Source organism: Sorex fumeus, unplaced genomic scaffold (assembly GCF_029834395.1).
Source record: "Sorex fumeus unplaced genomic scaffold, SorFum_2.1 ptg000003l, whole genome shotgun sequence".
Taxonomy (NCBI): domain Eukaryota; kingdom Metazoa; phylum Chordata; class Mammalia; order Eulipotyphla; family Soricidae; genus Sorex; species Sorex fumeus.
Window position 1 is genome coordinate 39,891,959 of NW_026606060.1, and position 22,494 is coordinate 39,914,452.

The 22,494-nt window shown below is 39.3% G+C and overlaps 1 protein-coding gene across 1 annotated transcript in view; it reads left to right on the forward strand.

Moving 5' to 3' along the window:
* Positions 1–507: 507 nt before the first annotated feature.
* The window catches only part of PLEKHG7 (pleckstrin homology and RhoGEF domain containing G7), a 68,260-nt gene continuing 46,273 nt past the window's right edge, over positions 508–22,494 (forward strand). The window contains exons 1-3 of the mRNA XM_056117531.1: positions 508–676; positions 4,868–5,588; positions 6,435–6,457. Of these exons, the coding sequence (XP_055973506.1) occupies positions 4,917–5,588; positions 6,435–6,457 (695 nt within the window). The 5' untranslated portion in view covers positions 508–676; positions 4,868–4,916. The remainder of the gene's footprint in view (positions 677–4,867; positions 5,589–6,434; positions 6,458–22,494) is intronic.

Here is a 22,494-nt window from a genome sequence, read left to right on the forward strand (position 1 = left end):
CATATCTATTTGGGAATGTATGCGATATCTCTATCTAGACACTAAATAAAGGTTCCTTAGGGTACTCCCCTAATGAGGATGCTGGTAGGTCAAATGCTTTTCCATTTGCATGTTAATCGTCTGAAAGGAATGTTCACAAATTTGTTCCCAAGTATAATAATCACTCCCTCTATTATTCAACACTTAGCAAAACATCCCATTAATTAAAAAACACAAGCTGCTTTAGGATGTAAGCCAAGGAAGTTCCAAAGGAATGAATCCCACAACTCAAGAGAAAATAAATAGGCTGGAAACCCAGCGCAGTTTCCCTAGCTATACACCAGGGTCCCTAAACACCTGCCGGGAAATGAGAAGCCACATTTGCATCGTTTCTGTGGAGCAGTCCTCATTCACGGAAAGCAAGTCACCTGACTTCTTCTTGGGCAATCTTAGAGGCTGGATTTGCTTCCCTTTCGGCTTTTTCATAAACAAATAACCAGAAAATTCTGTACAGAGGGAGAAGCCAGTTCCTCTTTGCAGCTAGCATCAGGTTTACCTGCACTTGGCCAAGGGGGGTCCAGTGTTACGGGTTTGGACTACACACCTCAGCTGCAGTTCACTCAAGGTTCACTTGCTGACTCCCAGCTCAGGGGACCCACCTGGACAATGCCACCTGCAGAGACAGACCAGCCCACAGGTACTGAAGGGCTATGCTGCTCCCACCCTGTGCTTCCCTCTCACACTTTCCCTTCGCTCTGATTCATTTGCTCGCAGTTTCCCTGGGTCCTGCCCTGCTGTCTCTGTGGGTGTGGGGAGGTGGGTGGATCATTAATCCACAAGTGGGTTTGATTTCTAAGGTCCGTGGACCTTAATGCTTGGTAGGTAGAAGAGGAGTGAATTTTCTTAGTAAAAAAACATTGTTAATTTACTCTTTCCAAAGCCAGGGGATACATAGCCTGTTCTTTTCTATTGTCTTCTGATTATCAGATCTGCTGGGGGTAGGCTTGTAGGAAAGCTCCCCGGAAGCCTCAGCCATGCCCCCCTTGAACCACTTACAGAAAAAAATCTGTGGAGGTGGCACTTGGTTGTTCTTTAATGAACGAGTTCTAGGGCCCGACCTGAGGTGTGGCTAGGTGAGGTCACTTGCGTGGCTGGTGGTGAGATCTCTCACTTCAGAGCCTGAACACTCCCCCCAACTCTACTGCACTTACACTTTCCCAACTTCACAGGGAGTCACATAGTGCCTTGGTTCCAATTTGAAGATATCAGTCCACAAGTCATGTTTCACAATCAGTTATGTTCTCTGGGGTAGAATGTCGTCTGTATCAGGAAAGAAAAATATCTGCTATTTCCTCATCGCTGAAGAAGAAAGGGGATAAAATGACAGAGGGGAAAAACCAGGTTCAAGAATTCCCACCGAGAAATATACATTTTTTTACAGATATATACAAAAAGCACACAAGGCTCAACCTTTAACAACATGTAAGTGAACTTTTACAGAAGGGCTTAATGGCCCCTGGGTGAAATACAACAATCTCCACACTCTTTCCTCTAAGGATACTGTTTTGTAGTTTTTTCCAGTGTTTTTTCATAACAAATGATACAAAATATATTATTTCAGTTCTTGCTTTGGGGCAGGGATTGGGTTTTGGGATGGAAACATCTGAAACATGGTGGTGGGAAGGTGTAATGGTAGTGGATTGCTATTTGAATGCTAAATGTAATGAAATATTGTGAAATACTTTATAAAATAAAAAATATATAAAAAATTTAAAAAAGAAAAAGAATTCCCACAGAACTATCATACAAGTGCCTATAGAAACATACTCTGTTCCTGGAACCAGAGAACATGGAAGAGAGCTTTGTACACAGTCCACCCAGGTTCAATCCCCAGCATCCTATGGTTCCCAAGCCCCACCAGGAGTGATGTGGCACCTAAAATTTAGTTCTAGGTAGTGAAGGAAAGAATATTGAAATCTCCAGAGTGCACGTGTTTGTGAAAGTTTCTGAAACTCCAGTCTGCAGCTCAGCCATCTGTTTCTTGGGAGAACAAGAACAATTCCCTCTAGGAGAAATACCTAAAATATCTGTTTCCCTTGTCATCAGAATGACCCTTGTCATGTTTCTCCTGAGAAATTAGGATCAATCTATAGAGCTATGGCCAGAAATTACCAAGCTAAACACAAAATCTAGCCTCTCTGCCAGAACAAGAACATAAGTTTCATAGCTAGCTTTACGCTTTTCTTTCACCCTCTCAAAAAGGGCAACTCCTTTGTATTTTAATTCTATGCGTAAGTCACACTCTACAACATTTAAGATCCTGGGTTCAAAATAGGGAAGCAGAACCAAAATTAGGAATTTCTGATTTTTTTTTCAGAAAAGTGTTAAATTGACTTATGTTGATATCTGAGTTAATCCTTGAACCACTCTCCAGTCTAACATCCAGTACATGTTATGAGTTTCATTTGATCTTAAGCTGGATAGGAATCAGAGAGGAAACAAGAGAGTTGGAATGCCCCCAAATCAAAGTCAATGCATTTTTGGAACAATGTGCTTGCACTGGTACTCTTCTCTTCATTGAGAAGAGTGAATCTAAGATCCTAGTAATTCTACATGCTATATTGAACTTCTGTACCTGGGGCCAATATAAAAGAACAAGTCAGAAGAACCACGTTATAAAGGGGAGCAAGTAGCTGCCAATGGCAAGTTTACAAAATGTGTACATTAATGTATGAAGTGGTCTAGCACAAACCCCCTAAAGTAATGTCGAACTTGATTTCCATATCTGAAATGAATACTAGCACCATTCGATTGTGCTGGCCCTGCCCAGATCATCAGCTGTGCCCAGGAGACTGCAGAGCTCCCACTGTCACTTGGTTCTCCTCAATACAGAGATCTGTTCATTAGGCTCACATTCATTATTTTCTGCACATCTCACTCCTTTTCATGATTGGCTCAGAACATTTTACATACAACTCACCTCCTTCCCAGAATTGGCTACATATCTCTTTTTCAGCACCTCCCAGAATTAATTAATCTACAGATAACAGGAACTTCCCACCTAAACTTTGCAGAGAAACACAATAAGAGACCTCCCAAGATTGCTAAGTGTGTCTTTCTCTGTGGAGACCTCCACTGTGTCAGTATGACCAGCGGATATTCTTTTAATAAACTTAGTTTGCTCTTCCACTTAAACCATATCTCTTTCTTGGTAAATTCTTTTCCCACCCTATTCACTAGCCCAGTGGGTCCTGGATTCAAACTCCTCTCCCTTCAATATGGGGACATGTAGTGTGAGGGTCTCATCATAGGCCATAAAAACCTATAACAGGGGCTGGAGTGATAGCACAGTGGGTAGGTCGTTTGCCTTGCACGCGGCCGACCCGGGTTCAATTCCCAGCATCCCATATGGTTCCCTGAGCACCGCCAGCAGTAATTCCTGAGTGCAGAGCCAGGAGTAACCCCTGTGCATCGCCAGGTGTGACCCAAAAAGAAAAAAAAAACTTATAACAATACTATATAAAACTGTAGCAAACTGTAGTAAATAAGCCATTATATCTCAGAACTATGAGTGATCAACACAGCATTAAGAAAAGATTTGCTGGCTTTCAGTATTTCTAGTATAAAATGGAGGAAGTAAATCATACATAATAAACAGATCTACTAAAAAGTATTTTCAGTGCAATTAAAATTGCCTATCAATAAAAAGGTAAATCATTCGCTATCCTTAAACTTGGCTATTTACATGGATCCATTCCTTAAGGATGCAGATTGCTGAGTTTCTCTTTAAAATATAAAGAGACATATAATATAAAATACAATGATGACATTAGTATTGAAAGCCTTATAATAGGTAGTTAAATATTCATGAACAAGCCATGCACAATCTGAAACCATCTGCCCCAATGGCCAGGGCAAATTTGTTCCACAATTCCACACTAGGTCTGTGACTAGTCAAAGATGGACTCTTGCACATTAATTGGTGGAATGGGAAAGTACCAATGCATTTCCACACATATGTACTTTATTCATAGGGGGAGACCACCACATAATACACATTCAATCAGTCATTCCCATGTTACCATAGATCAATAGTGATAGGTGGTGCAATCAGTTTTGCTTGAACGTCAGAAGAGTTGAATTAGAAGGTAATCATACACTAACAAATCCTATAAAATAATTCTTATCACGAGAATCGGGGCATCTGTGTCACATATAAATTTTTCTTTCCAAACTCATAAGCTATCAGTGCCAGAGTGATAGCACAGTGGATAGTGTTCTTGCCTGGCACACGGTAGAACCAGGTTCAATACCTGGCATCCCATGGGGTTCCCTGAGCACTGCCAGAAATTATTCCTGAGCACAGAGCCAGGAGTTACCCCTGAACACCATTAGTTGTGTTCTCCTTTCCTCCCCCTCAAAAACCCTCACAAGATATTTTTCCAAAACATGGGGAAAGTTAAAATCTGAAGTGTTCTTTCCCACAAATATCAATTTTTAAAATCTATGTCTCATTTGGTTTAAATATTGAGGGAAGGGACCTTGTCTTCTCATATCTCTGGAATGCAGCAAAGAACATAAATAATTGAACAAACATATAAATTTTTGCAAAACAAAAATGAAATGTAACTTATGTTAGTGTCTCTTAAATAAAATAATTTAAGGTGATGGTTTCATTGGCTTCCAAAAAGTCTCATAGTTCAATAATACTTCTAAAAGCCTTAAATAAATTTCACCATGGAGTCTATTTCAATAGCCTGGACTTCTGTAATTATCAAGGATGCTGATGCTAACTGGCCTTAGATATCTCCAGTGATGAATTAGACATCCTCATATGAAATTTTAGACATCATTTTTTTCTCACCTCATTCTCCCTCATATGCAACAGATTCCACAGGCTCGTCCTCATTGAAGATGCAAGATCATCCTTGCTGAAGATGCAACAACTTAATTGCAATTATTCTCTGGAAAAGGACAATGATACAGCAGATAAAGAGGAACACTTGAATGCAGAAAATAAACCTCAGTGTGGTCCAGAGAACAACTCTTACGATATCACACAGAAACTCTCAGCAACAAAGCCTCTGAGATGCACAGAGCAAATGGAAACTACCTACACAAAGGGCCAACCCCAAAGCTGCCAGGACTCTCCTCAGTCCACCACGAAGAGCCTGTCTAAGAAACATTATGAGTACCAAGGGAATCTTCTCCACTTTGATCGGCAAGCCCCAGGCCGCATTTCCACCTCTCCCACTTTGAGGAGATTAAGAGGCAATGGCAATGGAACTCTGCGTGCTCTATCTCAGCGACAGGCTTTAGAAGCATCCACTTGGAAGGAGGCTCCAGGATCCCCATGTTACTTTTCCAATGGTGTACCTGGACTACCAAAGGAATCTTCCCAATTCCAGTCAACCCAGAGACGTTTGCCTCTGGATGCTGAGAGGGTCCTCAGTGCAGCTGACTCAGTGGCACCCCAGATGAGGCCCAATGATGAGCAGGAGCTTCCTAACCTTCATGCTACGGATGCTCAACCTCTTCCTCAGGCTCCTTGTCCAGAGAGACAAGGCCCATCATGGCCCGGCCTTATTCAAAAGACCCCTGGTCCTCAGGTAAGTGATTTAATGCTAAGCTATCTGTTGCTCATGCAGGAGACCACAAAAAAAAAAAGACTTGAGGGTGCTTATTTCTCAAAGGTAGAGGGCCTTCAGATAGGACACAGTCCAGGAAATCAATGCCGTGAGAATGAGTTCTCTTCATGACGCATTGACTCAAGTTCATCTTCTTCATGGGAAGAAGATGAATGGAGGCTGCCACACCATCTTAGGTGTCCTGGATGACCTACAGATGGGCGTGTTAGGCACCAGAAGGAAAAATGACCCTGGTACAAGCACACAATTTGATGATGACCAGGTGGGACTGGTTTGAAGGGGAGAAAGAATAAATTTGTTTTGCTTTGTTTTGTTTGGGGACCACACCCAATGGTGCACAGAGTCCACTCCTGGCTCTGAAATCAGGGACACTCCTAGAAGGGTTTGAAGAACCATATGTGGTGCCCAGGAATGAACATGTGTTGGCTACGTGCAAGGCAAGCACCTTACTGATTGTAATATCTGGCCTCTGATTCTACTTACTTCTTCTCCACCTCCCTTCGAAAAATAAAAATTAAAAACAATTTAGGGCTGAAGAGATTGTACAGGGAGCTGGTTACTTGCCATGCACGATGCCAACCCAATTTCAATCTCTGCACCTCATATGTTTCCTCAAACCCCACTAGAAGTTATTCTATGTACAGATCCTAGAATAAGCCCAAGCACCTCTGGGTGTGGCCCCCAAACCAAAAAGCAAACAAAAACATTTAGCTAGAAATACAAATTGCCTCTCGTTTCAGGATAGGTTCTTTGGAATTTGGGGTGGCTTTAAACAAAACTGAAACAGATATTTTTCATTTATTCCAGCGAGAAGAATCGCAACCATCCAGGTATGTATGCCTTTATTTTTTCCAGTGCCATGAAATCTGTTGGCTGTTTACTTTGACATCTTGATTTCTACTCTGACATTGAAAGTCTGATTGCATATTATTCAGGGATCTTTGGTTTACAGTCCACAGGCCACTCTTCACATTTATGGGCGAACAACTTAATTTCATGTGTCTCCTTTCAGAGTACAGAATTTTGCTGTGACTTTTTTGGGCAGGAGATGACAGCCACATGCGGTCACGGTTTTCATTTTGAATTGTCAAACACTTGGCCTGGTGGCTTAATTAACATCCTCTCAGTAATAGGCTTTGTCAGGTAGAGAAAATGGAAAGGCCAGAAACATTCACAGTTTCCTAAAGAGAACATTTGGAGGACAAGGATAAAAGGAACAAGATGTACTGTTTAAATCTAGGACGACCTTTAAAATGCCTATTTGACAGACTGCCTTTAACTAGATTGCAGGAATATCGTGTCACTTTAGAAACAAGCTCTGATCTTTCAACATGGTCCCCAGGTTGTAGCAGTGAATCTGTCACCCCTTCCAGGGATGAAGAGCTTCTGGAGTAACAAAGAAAATATTCATAACCTATTTGATCCATAAGTTTGTGAGATTGGTGGGAAAAAAAATCCTTATTTAATTTATAAAGTCACAAAAGATACTTCAGAAGATTAATGACTTTTATCATTAGACCCCCGGGTCAGAGCGATAGCATAGCAGGTATGGTGTTTGCCTTGTACTCGGCCAACCCAGGTTCTATTCCTCCGCCCCCAGAGGAGAGCCCAGCAAGCTACCAAGAGTATTCCGGCTGCTCAGCAAAGCCTGGCAAGCTACCCATGACATATTCAATATGCCAAATAAACCAGTAACAACAAGTCTCACAATGGAGACGTTACTGGTGCCCGCTTGAGTAAATCAATAAACAATGGGAGGATTGTGCTACAATGCTATTATTAGATCTCTATCCTCAAACAAGAGTGTGCTATTCAGAATAAAAGAATAAGATGCATCCATGTACAAATCCTTGTTTATTTCTACCCTATTTTATACTCAATGTATGAACAGTATATGATACTTAAAAAACCTGGGAAAATAAAAACTACTATGTTAGTGTATCAGCTCTGGCCACATAACAAAGGACCCAATGCTCAGTTGCTTAAAGCAACAATTAGTTACTGTTTCTTATACACCAAATATATCTGTTTCTTATACACCAAATATATGTCCAATGGGAGTCAATTGATGTAGACTACAAGTAGTTTGGCTCTGCATACCCCTCATCTTTTTCGTGGGACCAAAGGATTTGTAATAAAAGAATTTTGGGCACATTCTTCATGTGGTGAAGGGATAGGTTCAACAGGACGATTGAAAGCATGAAATGCCTCTTAGAACCTAGACAGAACATTTTCTAATCCTGTAGCCTGAGGCAAGTTATAAGGCTAAACTTGGGGACAGGAAATTATTTCTAACCAGCAGTTAGACATAACTTGAGGCACAATCTGGCTAAGGGTATGGATACAGAGAATAGTTAATTAACAGAAACATCAGTACAAACTGTCCACAGGTGAAACCAGGATAAAGTTTTAAAGTGATACCTAATTCACATCTGAGAAAGTGACAAGGACAATTGCTTCTAAGATGAGGTTATTGATTAGAGTAGATCATGCCGTGTCCAGGACGGTGTTTAATGATTTTGCTCCTTAACCTAAGAACAGTGTGAAACAATGAAACAATTGAAATTACTAATATAATCATATGTATACAAAATAGACACTATACACTGATCATCGTGGACTCCAGCAGGAACATTAAAATGTTCAGATAAAAGAAGAAGGATTTAGTGTAAGCTACAATCTAATGAAAGCAGTGGGCATATGAAGAAGTATCTAAATTCAAGAGAGATTTAGGAGACCCAAAGAGTGGTCAATGAAAGGCCATAAGAAAGGATGAAAAGAAATTTGTCAGGAATAGTACCCAAATCTTCTTATTTGTATATCTGAGAGGCAACTGGTTCCCTTCATTTACCTAGAAAACTTTGGTGGTGTATGGAGAATATAATGGGTTGACAGTTCAGATTTGTATATGTTGTATTTGAGCACCTGTGAGTAGAGAGTTTAAGAAGATGGTTAGAGAAATCAGGGTAAAAGGTATGTCTGAGTGTTTTTAATCAAAAAATACTTCTTAGAGCAGGTAAAGTCTGTATCCAGCTTTGATTATAAAAGAGAAAAAAATGACTAATGTGATGTATCAAGTCATTTATAGAAGATGTCATGAAGAAATCACTTCTATTGACACACAGAATCTTGGTGAGGAATAGCACAGGTGGTCTTGGAAAATTCAAAGAAATAAAATTGCCAAAGATCTTGCGATCTTAAAACTCTCTGTGAGGTTAATATATATTCTAAAATAGTGGAAGTTTATTGGAAATACCAATAGAAATTAGAATGAAAGAAATTTATACTATTTGAACTCTAATAATGGTCCTTAATAATTCAATATGTTTCTCCAAGACTCAAAACAAACCTTAGTATATAATAGGCAGTATTGATTTAATTAATAAATAAAAGACTAAGGTACTATAACCTATGAATATTTAAATAAACAATCATACATGCCCGATAATAAAGGATATATTTCAATCAACCAAAGACCTCTCTATTTATACTCATTTAATTGTCTTATTTTATTAATGTTTTAGCATCAATAATTTTATGAGCATTTTAAATAATTGTATGTTTATTTATTATAATTGTCACTGTCCACTGTCCTCCCGTTGTTCACCGATTTGCTCGAGCTGGCCCAGTAACGTCTTCCATTGGAGACTTTATTGTTACTGTGTTTGGCATATCGAATACGTAGCGGGGAGCTTGACAGGCTCTGCCGTACGGGTGAGATACTCTCGGTAGCTTGCCGGGCTCTCCGAGAGGGGCGGAGGAATCGAACTTGGGTCGGCCATGTTGGCTGTGTGCAAGGCAAACACCCTACCGCTGTGCTACCACTCCAGCCCATTATAATTAAAATATTTAATTTTAAGCACGAACCTTTGGTAAGTAACTAACTATGTATGCCACAAAGACCCTGTCTCTGCCTGACTTTTGCCCTCTCTTCTTTTTCTTCTTTGTATTCAGGAATTTTCCACAGCAGCAAGTTGTTCAAAAACCTACCTCAGGGGTCTGAGAGAAAGTACAGGGACAAAGGTGCCTGCCTTGCATACGTCCAACCTAAGTTTGATCCTAGAAACACATATGGTTCCCTGAGTATCACTAGGCATAATCCCTGAGCACAAGCTAGGAGTAAGCCCTGAGCCCCGCCAAAAATGCTCCCCGAGCTGCTCAAAGTGATCTACTTCCTTTGAACGGTCACTCACCACACCATGTAGAAATATCATGTCAGGAAAAGGACTACACATGAAGCCTTCCTGTCTATTCAGAAATTGGATATCTTATCACAAATAATTTATCTAGACCTTTATTTACTTGAAATTTATTTAACTTATCTTTTAAAGTTATTAGTGGTATAAATCAGGCCCTAGACCACTATAGTCTCAATTCAGTCTACCACCTGCTTTTAAAAATAAAGTTTTACTGGCACACCGTCCCATTCATTTAAAAACTGTTCTTGGCTGATATTACACTTTAATAACAGTTAAATATGAATGATCAATACAAATACCACAAAGCCTAAATTATGTATTATCTCACCCTTTAAAAAATATTTGCTGACTTCTGATATAGTCAGTCAAGAAATGCTTGTCTTAGTGATTGTTAGTCAATCAGAGACACCTTTTATTTATAATGTGTTTACCTTTAGACCTCTAGCACTCACCACCTAACTAGAGTCTATCTTAAAAAAAACCCACTTATTGAAAGAAAGAATGGATGGAAACAGGAAAACAGGCAGACTGGCAAACTTCTTAGCTTATAGCATCTCTTATCCATCCCCATGGTATTTTCATTTTGACAGAGTATGTGACTTGAAGCCAAGCAAGGAAGCTATGTTAGTTGGATTTTAAACATCAGGAAGCAAGTGAGAGCGATGTAGTGAATAGGGAAACATTTCTAGCATCTCTTAAAATCTATTTTCACAGGCAGTTATCTCTCTCACTCACTTTTCCAATCAACTCTGAAACTGAGAAAGGAGATGCTAGTACTGTGAGAACAAATATAGACGTTCTAAAGCTCAAATGGAAATATAGGAACTACTAAATATCTCCAAAATAACAAATGAGTAACACAGCATCTAAACCAAGTCACAAGATATATGAATCTTGGGAAAGAAACCAGACAAAAGTGTTGAATGCCACAAAAACACCTGTGGAGTCAATTTTAGAGACTTCACAACAAGGTGTAACAAGCTGTTGGATTAACACTGCCTGGATTTGAGTCCATTCCTATTTCTTTCTGGTATGTTCTTTAACAACTTGAAGAATCCAAGTACCATGAAATGGAGATGCAAATCATTCTTATTTAACAAGGCTGTTGATGTGTTAAATAATATACTTAAAATTTAATCATTATTTGAAAAAGCCATTTATTTTGAAGTAATTGATTTATTCTTTGGGCATCTTCAATACACACAATAAAATTTATTTTTTCTAAAAATTCTCTTTTTTCTTTTTTTTTTAAACAAGATACTCTTTTTGTTTGTTTGCTTTTTGTTGTTTATTTTGGGCCACACCCAGCAGTTCTCAGGGATGACTCCTAACTGCACTCAGGAATTACTCCAGACAAGCTCAGGGGACCATATGGTATACCAGGAACTGAACCAGATCAGGCACTTTCAAACCAAGCGCCCTACCCATTGTACTATGGCTCTGGTCCCTTTCTAAAGATTCTGATATCAAATGGATCACAGAAAAAATGGGCATATTTGGACATTCGATGTACTGTAATATTGTATAATCCAAATACTTTTATTTAAAACCTGGTTTATACCAAACTCAACTCTGGGAAGACAAAATAGAGAGAGAAGAATCCATCCCAGTTCTTAGGGATCTTGAAAGCCTATTTGATAGTTGTTAACTCAAGACCAACAGATGGCATTTTGCTGTTGGCTGGTCTGTCTGTCATTTGTATTTCTGCCCCCATAACATTGTATGCTATCACTCCGTTTTCCCCCAATTTTGTTGATATACAGTAGACATATAATATCCAATTTTTTTTTTTTGCTTTTTGGTTCACACCCGGCAATGCACAGGAGTTACTTCTGGTTCATGCACTTAGGTATTACTCCTGGTGGTGCTCAGGGGACCATATGGGATGCCAGGAATCGAACCTGGGTTGGCCACGTGCAAGGCAAATGCCCTACCCGCTATGATATCACTCCAGCCCCAATATCCTATTTTTCAATTTTGTTAAAGAACCATTATTTACAAAGTTATTGATAGCTGAGTTTTAAACATATAATGCTCTAGAACCAATCTCACCAGTGCCAACTTCCCTTCACCAATGTTCCCAAGGATTATACTCCAGTCCTATCTCTTTAAAAGTTACTGCATAATGATTATATATGTATATATGTATATGTATATATATGTGTATGTGTATATATATATGTATTTACATATATATGTATATACATATAATATATATTTTATATGTGTGTGTATATACATATGTACTGTAGAATATACATATGTACTGCAGAATTATTTCCCACAATAAATTTAACAGGCATCCTCTCACACAGTTATATGTTTGTTCCCCTGTGATGAGATAGATGTCCTGTTGTTAGTTGGAAGTACAGATTGCAACTTCAGGGAGGCCAGAAAAAGTTCTGGATCTGGCCATAGCTGAAGGGTTTAGTGTGGGTTGACAGATCTGAGGTCAAGTGACATTCTTTCATGGGAATAAGTTCCTTACAAATGTCTGTTTTGCTTATTGTTATGTCTTTAGTCTCCCTTTTTGTTGCTTTATGTTCCCCAGATGAATGTCTTTAGTGCCTGAAACCCTACCCAGCTGGTGTTTGAAATAAGTTTAAAAAAAGAAAAAGAAAAAGAATTTGAGGTGATTTGTGTTAATTAGGCCTGATAATGGAAGCTACATTGCCTTCTTATTTTGTATGTTTTCTACTGAGCTCTCTCCTTCCAATTCTTTTTCTTTTATTTATTAGTGAAACACCATGAGGTACAGTTATAGACTTACAAATTCTGTGCTTGGGTTTCAGTTATACAATGATCAAGTGCCCATCCCTCCACCAGTGCCCGTCATCAGCATCCCCCCCTCCACATCCCCCCCCCCCCCCGTCCTATCCTGACTCTGTGGCAGGGTATTCCCCCTTGTTCTCTCTCTCTTCTTTTGGGTACTGTGTTTTGCAAGAGAGGCATTGAGTGGCAATCATGTTTGGTCTGTAGACTACTTTTAGCATGCTTCTCCCACCCTGGGAGGGTCCTCACAACACCCTTTATTTGGTGCTCTCTTCTCTATCTGAGCTTCCTTTTCACCTAGCACGTGTGGCTGGCCTTCCAGTCATGGAGCAAAATTCCTGGTACTAATCTCAGCCATTCTTGGGTATTAGTCTCCCTTTTTGTTGCTTTATGTTCCCCAGATGAATGCAATCTTTCTGTGTCTATCCCGCTCTTTCTGACTCATTTCGCTTAACATGATACTTTCCATGTAGTACCACTTGTATGTAAATTTCATAACTTCATCTTTTCTTTTTTTTTATTTTTATTTTTTTTCCCCTTATTTTATTTTATTTTTTTAAAGTTGTAGATTTACAATTTTTTGTGCTTTGGTTTCAATTATACAATGATCAGATACCCATCCCTCCACCAGTGCCCATTTTCCACCACCATGGATAATATCCCTCCCACCCCCATCCCCCCATCCCCCCTGTCTCTGTGGCAGGGCAATCCCCTGTGTTCTCTCTCTCCTTTTGGGTGTTGTGGTCTGCAAAAGAGGCATTGAGTGGCAAACATGTTCAGTCCATAGTCTATTTTCGACATGCATCTCCCCTCCTGGGAGGATCCTCCAAACATCCTTTATTTGGTGCTCCCTTCTCTATCTGAACAGCCCTTTCCTCTAGGATACCCGGCTGGCCTCTAAGTTATGGAGTAATCCTCCTGGTGCTGATCTCAGCTATTCTTGGGTATTAATCTCATACTTTGTTACTTTATATCCCCCAGATGAATGCAATCTTTCTATGTCTATCCCTCTCTTTCTGACTCATTTCGCTTAGCATGATACTTTCCATATTGTACCACTTGTATGTAAATTTCATGACTTCATCTTTTCTAACAGCTACATAGTACTCCATTGTGTAGATGTACCAAAGTTTCTTTAACCAGTCATCTGTTCGTGGGCATTCAGGTTTCTTCCAGTTTCTGGCTATTGTAAAGAGTGCTGCAATGAACAAACAAGTGCAGATGTCACTTCGACTATACATTTTTGCCTCTCTGGGATATAATCCCAGGAGTGGTATTGCTGGGTCAAATGGGAGCTCAATTTCTAATTTTTTGAGAATCGTCCATACTGTTTTCCAGAAGGGCTGAACCAGTGGACATTCCCACCAACAGTGAAGGAGTGTCCCTTTCTCGCCACATCCACGCCAGCATCGGTTGCTTTTGTTCTTTTGAATGTGGGCCAGTCTCTGAGGTGTGAGATGGTATCTCATTGTGGTTTTGATCTGCATCTCCCTGATGATTAATGATGTAGAGCATTTTCTCATGTGCTTTTTTGCCATTCGGATTTCTTCTTTGAGAAAGTTTCTGTTCATTTCATTGCCCCATTTTTGGATAGGGTTGGATGTTTTCTTCTTGTGGAGTTTAACCAGTATTTTGTATATCCTGGATATCAACCCCTTGTCAGATGTGTATTCGGTGAATATCCTTTCCCATTCTGTAGACTGTCTTTGTATTTTGGTCACTGTTTCTTTGGAGGTGCAGAAGCTTCTTAGTTTAAGATAGTCCCATTTATCTATCTCTGTTTTCACTTGCTCGGCCAGTGGCGTGGCATCTTTGAAGATACCATTAGCTTCAATGTCATGGAGGGTTTTGCCAGCTTTATCTTCAATGTACCTTATGGTTTCTGGTCTGATGTTGAGGTCTTTAATCCATTTTGATCTTACTTTTGTACATGGTGTTAGGCAGAGTTCTGAGCCCATTTTTTTGCATGTAGCCGTCCAGTGATGCCAACACAATTTATTAAAGAGGCTTTCCTTACTCCACTTCACATTACTTGCACCTTTATCAAAGATTAGATGAGAATATGATTGAGGAGAGATGTCAGTGTATTCAACCCTGTTCCATTGGTCTGCAGTTCTGCCTTTGTTCCAGTACCATGCTGTTTTAATTATTACTGCTTTGTAGTACAGTTTGAAGTTCGGGAGGTTGATTCCTCCCATTTTCTTTTTCCCAAGAATTGCTTTAGCTATTCGTGGGGGCTTATTGTTCCATATAAATTTCAAGAGTGTTTGCTCCATTTCTTTGAAGAATGTCATGGGTATCCTTATAGGGATTGCATTGAATTTATACAATGCTTTCGGTAGTATTGCCATTTTGACAATGTTAAGTCTCCCGACCCATGAGCAGGGGATATCTTTCCATTTCCTCATGTCCTCTTTTATTTCCTGAAGTAGCGTTTTGTAGTTTTCTTTGTACAGGTCCTTTACTTCCTTAGTTAAGCTGATTCCTAGGTACTTGATTTTCTGGGGCACAATTGTGAATGGGATTGTTTTTTTCATGTTGCTTTCTTCTCTCTCACTGTTTGCGTATAGGAAAGCCATGGACTTTTGGGTATTGATTTTATAACCTGCAACTTTACTATACGAGTCTATAGTTTCTAGGAGTTTTTTGGTGGAAGTTATTGGGTTCTCTAAGTAGAGTATCATATCATCTGCGAATAGTGAGAGCTTGATTTCTTCCTTTCCTACCTGAATGCCCTTAATATCTTTTTCCTGCCTAATCGCTATTGCAAGTACTTCCAGTACTATATTGAACAGCAGTGGAGAGAGTGGGCATCCCTGTCTCGTCCCTGATCTTAGAGGGAAGGCTCTTAGTTTTTCCTCATTGAGGATGATGCTTGCTGTAGGCTTGTGGTAGATGGCTTTAATTATGTTGAGGAAGGTCCCCTCTATACCCATTTTGGCTAGGGTTTTCATCATAAAGGGGTGCTGGATCTTATCAAATGCTTTCTCTGCATCTATTGATATGATCATATGCTTTTTATCTTTTCTTTTGTTGATATGGTGGATTATGTTGATTGATTTCCGAATGTTAAACCATCCTTGCATCCCTGGGATGAATCCTACTTGGTCATGGTGTATGATCTTTTTGATGAGTAGTTGGATTCTATTTGCTAGTAGATTGTTGAGGATCTTTGCATCTGTGTTCATCAGGGATATCGGCCTGTAATTCTCTTTCTTTGTGGTTTCTCTGTCTGCTTTTGGTATCAGTGTGATATTTGCTTCGTAGAAACTGTTTGGAAGTGTTTTTGATATTTCAATTTCGTGGAAAAGCTTAAAGAGCATCGGGAGTAAGTCCTCTTTAAAGATTTGGAAGAATTCACTAGTGAATCCATCCGGGCCAGGACTTTTGTGCTTGGGGAGACTTTTTATTACCATTTCAATTTCCTTGATGGTGATAGGTCTGTTCAGGTATTCCAGGTCTTCTTGGTTCAGCCTTGGGAGTCTGTAGGAGTCTAGGAATTTATCCATTTCCTCGAGGTTTTGATGTTCCGTGGCATAAAGCTTCTCAAAGTACTCCCTGAGGATCCTCTGAATTTCTGTGGTTTCTGTTGTAATAACCCCCTTTTCATTTCTGATTCGGTTTATTAGGGTTTTCTCTCTCCCTTTCTTTGTGAGTTTTGCTAGAGGCTTATCGATCTTGTTAATTTTCTCGAAGAACCAGCTCTTGGTTTCATTGATCTTTCGGATTGTTTTTTGGGTTTCCATCTCGTTGATCTCTGCTCTGAGTTTTATTATTTCCTTTCTCCTGTTCGGGTTGTGCTCCTTTTTTTGGTCCTTCTCCAAGCTCTTAAGCTGTGAGGTTAGGTTACTTATGTGTGCTCGCTCCTCCTTCCTGAGGAATGCTTGTAGAGCTATAAACTTTCCTCTTAACACAGCCTTTGCTGTGTCCCATAAGTTTTGGTAACTCGTGTTCTCATTTTCATTCGTTTCTAGGAATCTTTTGATTTCCTCTTTGATTTCCTGTCTAATCCACTCGTTGTTTAATAGTGCACTGTTTAATTTCCAGGTGTTTGATTTAGTTTTCTGTTTTTGTGTGTGATTTACTTCTAATTTCAGCGCAACTTCATCTTTTCTAACAGCTACATAGTACTCCATTGTGTAAATGTACCAAAGTTTCTTTAACCAGTCATCTGCTCTTGGGCACTCAGGTTTTTTCCAGATTCTGGCTATTGTAAAGAGTGCTGCAATGAACAAACAATTGCAGATCAAAGCCTCATCTTACTTGTGGATTTCTCTTTAGGTCCTGAGTGTCCTTGAGGGTGGGGATTTGTTTTTTATTTGGGAGAGGGATTGTTTGGGCCATACCTAACTGTGTTTGGGGCTTACTTCTGGCTTTGTGCTCAGGGATCACTCTTGGTGAAACTCAAGAGATCGTATGAGGTACCAGAGATTGAACCAGGGTTGGCCAACGCAAAGCAAACATGCTGAACTCTCTTTCCAACCCCCAAAAAGGACAGGAAGGTTGTACAAGTATTGATTTATCCCTCTAAGCATATTTTAACTCATTTAAGACCATAAGCTGCAAAGACAATGAGAGTTCTAGGCAGTTACCAACAGCTACCCTGCTCCTCGGAACATGCTGTGCATTTGCTAATTATTACTGATTGAACCCTGAAGTCACATCACAGATTCCTGTCCACATGCAACAAATCCTTGTGCCAGGGAAGACTCTCCTGCTGAATCACTTTTCTTTCACAAGACAGCCACTCTGACCCAGTCTCTGGGCAACCCGCCAGATATTTCCTCTTTTCTGCTTAGCCAGCTGGGTTTCTGACAAGTGGAACCTTTTGGAGTTGAACTGGAAATGAGCATCAAGCTTGCAAATGGAGGATTCCCAACAATTTCTGATACTTAAAAGGGAAAAAATACCCATATTTAACCAATATATCTATAGTTTAATAATTGGCAATAGAGCTGTCCTTTTTTTGATCTTTTTCTTTGGAGGGGAGAACCTTGCAAAGCTCAGAATACCTAGGTGCTACTCCTGGTGATATTCAATCTGGCAGCATGGGCCTCATGAGGCACTGCTAGACTGGTGGTGCTGGGAGCCACCAAGCCTACAACTGGCAGTGCTCTGAGGGTCATGGAGTGGTAGATTGACCCAGGCCCTAGCACATGGAAAGCAAGCTCTACAAACCTTTGAGATATCTCCCTTCCCTCTGTTGATCATTTTTAAAAGTCTTTTTCAAATTGATGCTAAATTTTTGTTTGTTCTTCCTGTGTCATTGATTCATAGCTGTCAACAGGCATTCCAAATGGCATTACATTGTGTGTCCATAGGGTAAAACCCTAAGATAGTTAAAATTAAATGCTATCGTTTTCAGTCACACAATTGCTGGAAAGTCACTTGCTAAAAATTAATAAATAAAACTACTTTTACCATGGACTTTACTATCAAAAAAATAACTGTAGTATCTCAACAATGATATAATTTAGAAAATAAAAAAACATAGTATAGGTCACCCTGAGCAGTATTTATCACAGGAGAAACAAAGAGATAAACCCTACCCAAACTGTGCATCTTCAATAAGATTTTCATTCTGTAGAGACGACAGGTATCACTAAAGGAACATGGCTACCCCTTATATTCACTAGCATTTTTCATTAAAATATGTAGCTGAGAAAGAAAAGTCAGTTATTCTTGGTTTATGTCCACTATACAGAAGGAATATATTTAAATGAAAAGGATGTATTATTGGCCATCATTTCCAAAGATGGTTCTTTAACTTTTTGTCTTCAGACATTTATACTCAGATAAAGGTCACCACATAATAATTACCTCTACTCACTAGCAAGGAAAATGAAAGCAGCCCTTCTAAACCTCCAATTCTTAGATCATGAAGGATGGGCAGGATCTTCCACAACATAAAATAACTGAGCCTCAGGAAAGTGGAATGTCAAGGTCACACATAATAGATTAGAGTCAGGTGTCACCCATTACTGGTCAGTGCTCTTGCTTTTCAATTACAAGCCCCTGTACTATTTTTCCGTGGATTCTCTAATAATTTACCACTAACTGGATGAGTTGGACTGAAATTCTTGCTCTCATAAATCTGGAAGCTACAAATCTGAAATCAAGCTATTGATAGAGCTACAATCTCTCTAAGACTCAGAGACCTTCCATTGTCTCTCCAAACTTGAGGCTTGTGACTACATCCCTGTCAACTCTGTCTTCATCTTCACATGGCCTTCTCTCATCCCATATCACTTATCTGGGAGTCTCAGAATTACGACTTAGATTCAAGTCTTAGCATGATAATTAAGGAAAATCCAGAATAAGTTCATCTCTATACCAGCTATTTAGTTACATCCACAAAGACCCCTTTAACAAATAAGATTATGTTCACAGGTTCCAAAGTTTAGAATATAGACATTCCCTACATTTTGCCATATAGGCATTGCACATTTTATTTCAATTTTTTCCAGAAAATGAGGTTCAGCCATTATGTGAATTTTTTTTAAATTGTGCTGTTATAACTTAACAATAATTTATTACTAGACTCTTTGGAAGAACATTGGATTCATGGGATACTTGTGAATATATTACTAAAACATGGCAAAGATTATATAGTGAAATGTGGGTATCAGGTAAGGAGAGGGCTCCAGTCAGCCTATTCCAACTCTCCCCTAACCTAAAATAATAATCAACCATCATCACATAATTTATATAAAAAAATACTTAGTGCTTTGGAATGAGTTGTATTACTTTTTTCTCTCTTCTTCCAAATTACAAGCCTGTTTTTTGGGGGGGAGGGGTAGGAGTTGGACTTTCATATTTAAAGTGTAAATTTGAAAGTTTGAACTTCACTAATGAAGAAAACTTAAATAAGTTTCTTATCTACTTCTTTTAAGCCACAGTTTCTTACACTCTATATGAGAAGAGTAATTTCTACTTTTGAATCTGTGTGCAAACTGGTATACAAATGTATGTGAGAGTCAAATAAGAGTCAATATAACAAGTCAAATCTATTCCTTATAAAGTATGTACAGTTGAGGTCCACTGAGGGACACAGTTCCATCAGCCAGAAACTTTTCTGGTACTGACACTGAGAGCAGGCTTGTTGTTGAGTGTCGAGTCATGGCAGTGCAGCCTGCTTGCAGTGGGAGAATTCTCTGGATTCTCTAAATTGTTGCCATCCCAGCCCACACCATGGACCTTCGGATTTCAGCAGAGAACAGATTAAGGATACAATCTATTACCAGAAGAGAGAGAAGACAACTCCACGACCATGGGACTAGTGCCTTCAGATCTTACAAGCCTGGGCCAACGCAACTCAGGGTTAGTGAAAATGTGGATGTTTGGGGGGTTCTGCACAGGGTGCGGGGGGAGCAGCTGCAAGCCTGGCTGGGCTGTGTAGTGCCATTTTGTTATGCAATCTCCTGAATACAGATTCTCCTCTTGCAGAAAAGAATAAGAATATGAAGCGTTAAATGACTTATTTCTCAAAGATGTTTTTTTAGTTGGTCATGTTTGACCCAACCAGAGGGCAGTACAATGTCCTTTACACAAAGCAATGGAGTTTGCCAGCCACACCCCGAGCACTCAGAATTAATTTTTATTTTATTTTCTAACTTGATTTGTTTTAATGTGACTTGTATAACCCACTACATCAAGACAATCCTGGGTGAAAATGCAAGGAGATTTATTATTAATATCTAAACAGACCGCACCAGGCATTCACCTGAAATTGTAATAAGAGTTCAAAGCACTTTTTATAGGCATCTTCCTGGTAATCATAGCAAATGGTGAGTCAAAGAGAAGAAGAAGCGCAAGAATGTATTTTTTTTCTATTGGTTACTTCACCCTGAGTGAGGACCACTATAGAGGAGTCTAACAATGAGCCCCAGTTGCTAGGAACTGGGCTAGTACATTCTGTTTTAGGTTCCATATAGATATTTATTAATTTAATGACTGTTTTGGTGACCCCCATCCTCTTTCCCTCCTAGGGAACTGGTTGGACTGGGTTCTTCTATTCTGTTCTGAGTCATAACTTATGATTTGTGGTCAATTCATCTTTTGTCCTGTTCTCACAGTTACCTGATTAGCAACTCATTTATGCTCCTGCTTATGTTTCTAACTTTCCAACTACTAAAACAATACACATTGATAAGGCATTTCTTAATTCAAAGATTATGTGAAGAGCAGAGCAAAAACTATCTAACCTTCATATATCACATACATCCTTAGGAGAAAATAAGGAATCAACAATTCTCTTTGTCACCCACTTCTTACAGAATATCCCATGGCCAGAGTCAGAGTCCCATCAGCCTGCCTATCTCTACTTTGCCAAGCAAACTCATTTTCAGCACTAAATTCTAGTTTTGACATCAACTTTTCCTTTTTGATTTTCTCAGGAATAGCCAAACTCTCTCTTTTCCATTTAGTTTGGGGGAAAGAAGAAGGGAAAATTTAAATGTATTTCAATGATTGATTCTGGTGGATAATAAATTCTGAACTGTGTGCATTTTTTAAGAGGTATGAGGACATCAGCAAAAGGTATTTAGAATAGCAAAACTGAAAATACCAATTTGGAACCACCATATCCTTCTCTCATGAGACTGAAATTAAAAGTACTTCTCCAGTTTATGACACTACTTTCATTACTATATTAACCTAATAATCTGGGGTAACACAGCTGACAATGACCTGGGATTATTTTCAGAATTCTCAGAAGTCTAGTCTGCTGTCGAGCCTGGTTGGTACCAAGCATATCTTTGGCACCGGCACATAGCTCTTCATTTTCTGTGTGCAGATATCTGTGCTTCCATTGTCAAGCTCCCTGCATGGGTGCAACTGTGCTTCCTGATGTTTTTATTAACACATATTCTCTTCTGATGAACATTCAATGCCAAGATTTCTGAAATAAGAATTTTGAACATCAAAGCAACAAGCTCAAGCTCTGTGCAAACTAGTTGCCTGTCCTCTGTTCTCTGTAAGTCTAGACCTAGTTGCTCTCAGATCAATGTCTATGTCAGAAGGTACACCAGCCAAGGGAAAAATGGATATGGGCAATTAACAGCCTTCAGTGGGTTAGGGGGTTGAATTGCATTCTGATGCTGTGCATGTGTTTATTTATTTATGACTCAAAAACAATTTTATCTGCAGGCTATGTATATATAGTTCTCTAGGTCAACATGCCTACTCATTCAACAATCTATTTGAGTATCTGTCAGGTTCTCTGCCAGATGCTTTGTTTCTTTTTTGTATTTATTTTTTACAATAGCATTAATGTTACCACCTACTCCTCCCCACCCTTTCTTTCCTTCTGATCATTTCAGTGATGTTGTCAGAATCTATTCTCATTCTCAGTTTCTTTATATTCTAGTTATTAGTGAGACCATCTGTCAATTGTCTTTCTCCCTGTGATTCATTTTGCTTAATATGACACCCTCTAGTTCCACCCAAGCTGTTGCAAATGTAGAATTTTATCTTTTCTTATAATTGAGCAGTGTTTCATTGAGTATATATACCAAAAATTCTTTATTCACTCATATGTCATTGGGTTGTTTCCAGATTTTGATTACTGTAAATAGGATTTCATTGAACATAGGTGTGCATATATCCTTTCAAATTAAGCCTCTTGTGTTTCTGGGACAGATTCCAAGATATTCAGGTGCTTAGATTCTATGGTATATAAGACACACTATGATCCAGTGAAATCATTATAGAGTGAAGAGACAAGGAGGGGCAGAGAAGCAGAGGAAGGAGAGACTTTGGTTATTCCTGAGCAGATCAAAAAGGAAGAGCAGATGTCAAAACGAGAATGTAGTGCTAAACATGAGTTTGCTTGGCAGACGAAGTAGAGACAGGCAGGCAGATGGAAAGTACCTGAGCCAAGAGGGAAGGTGTGAGAA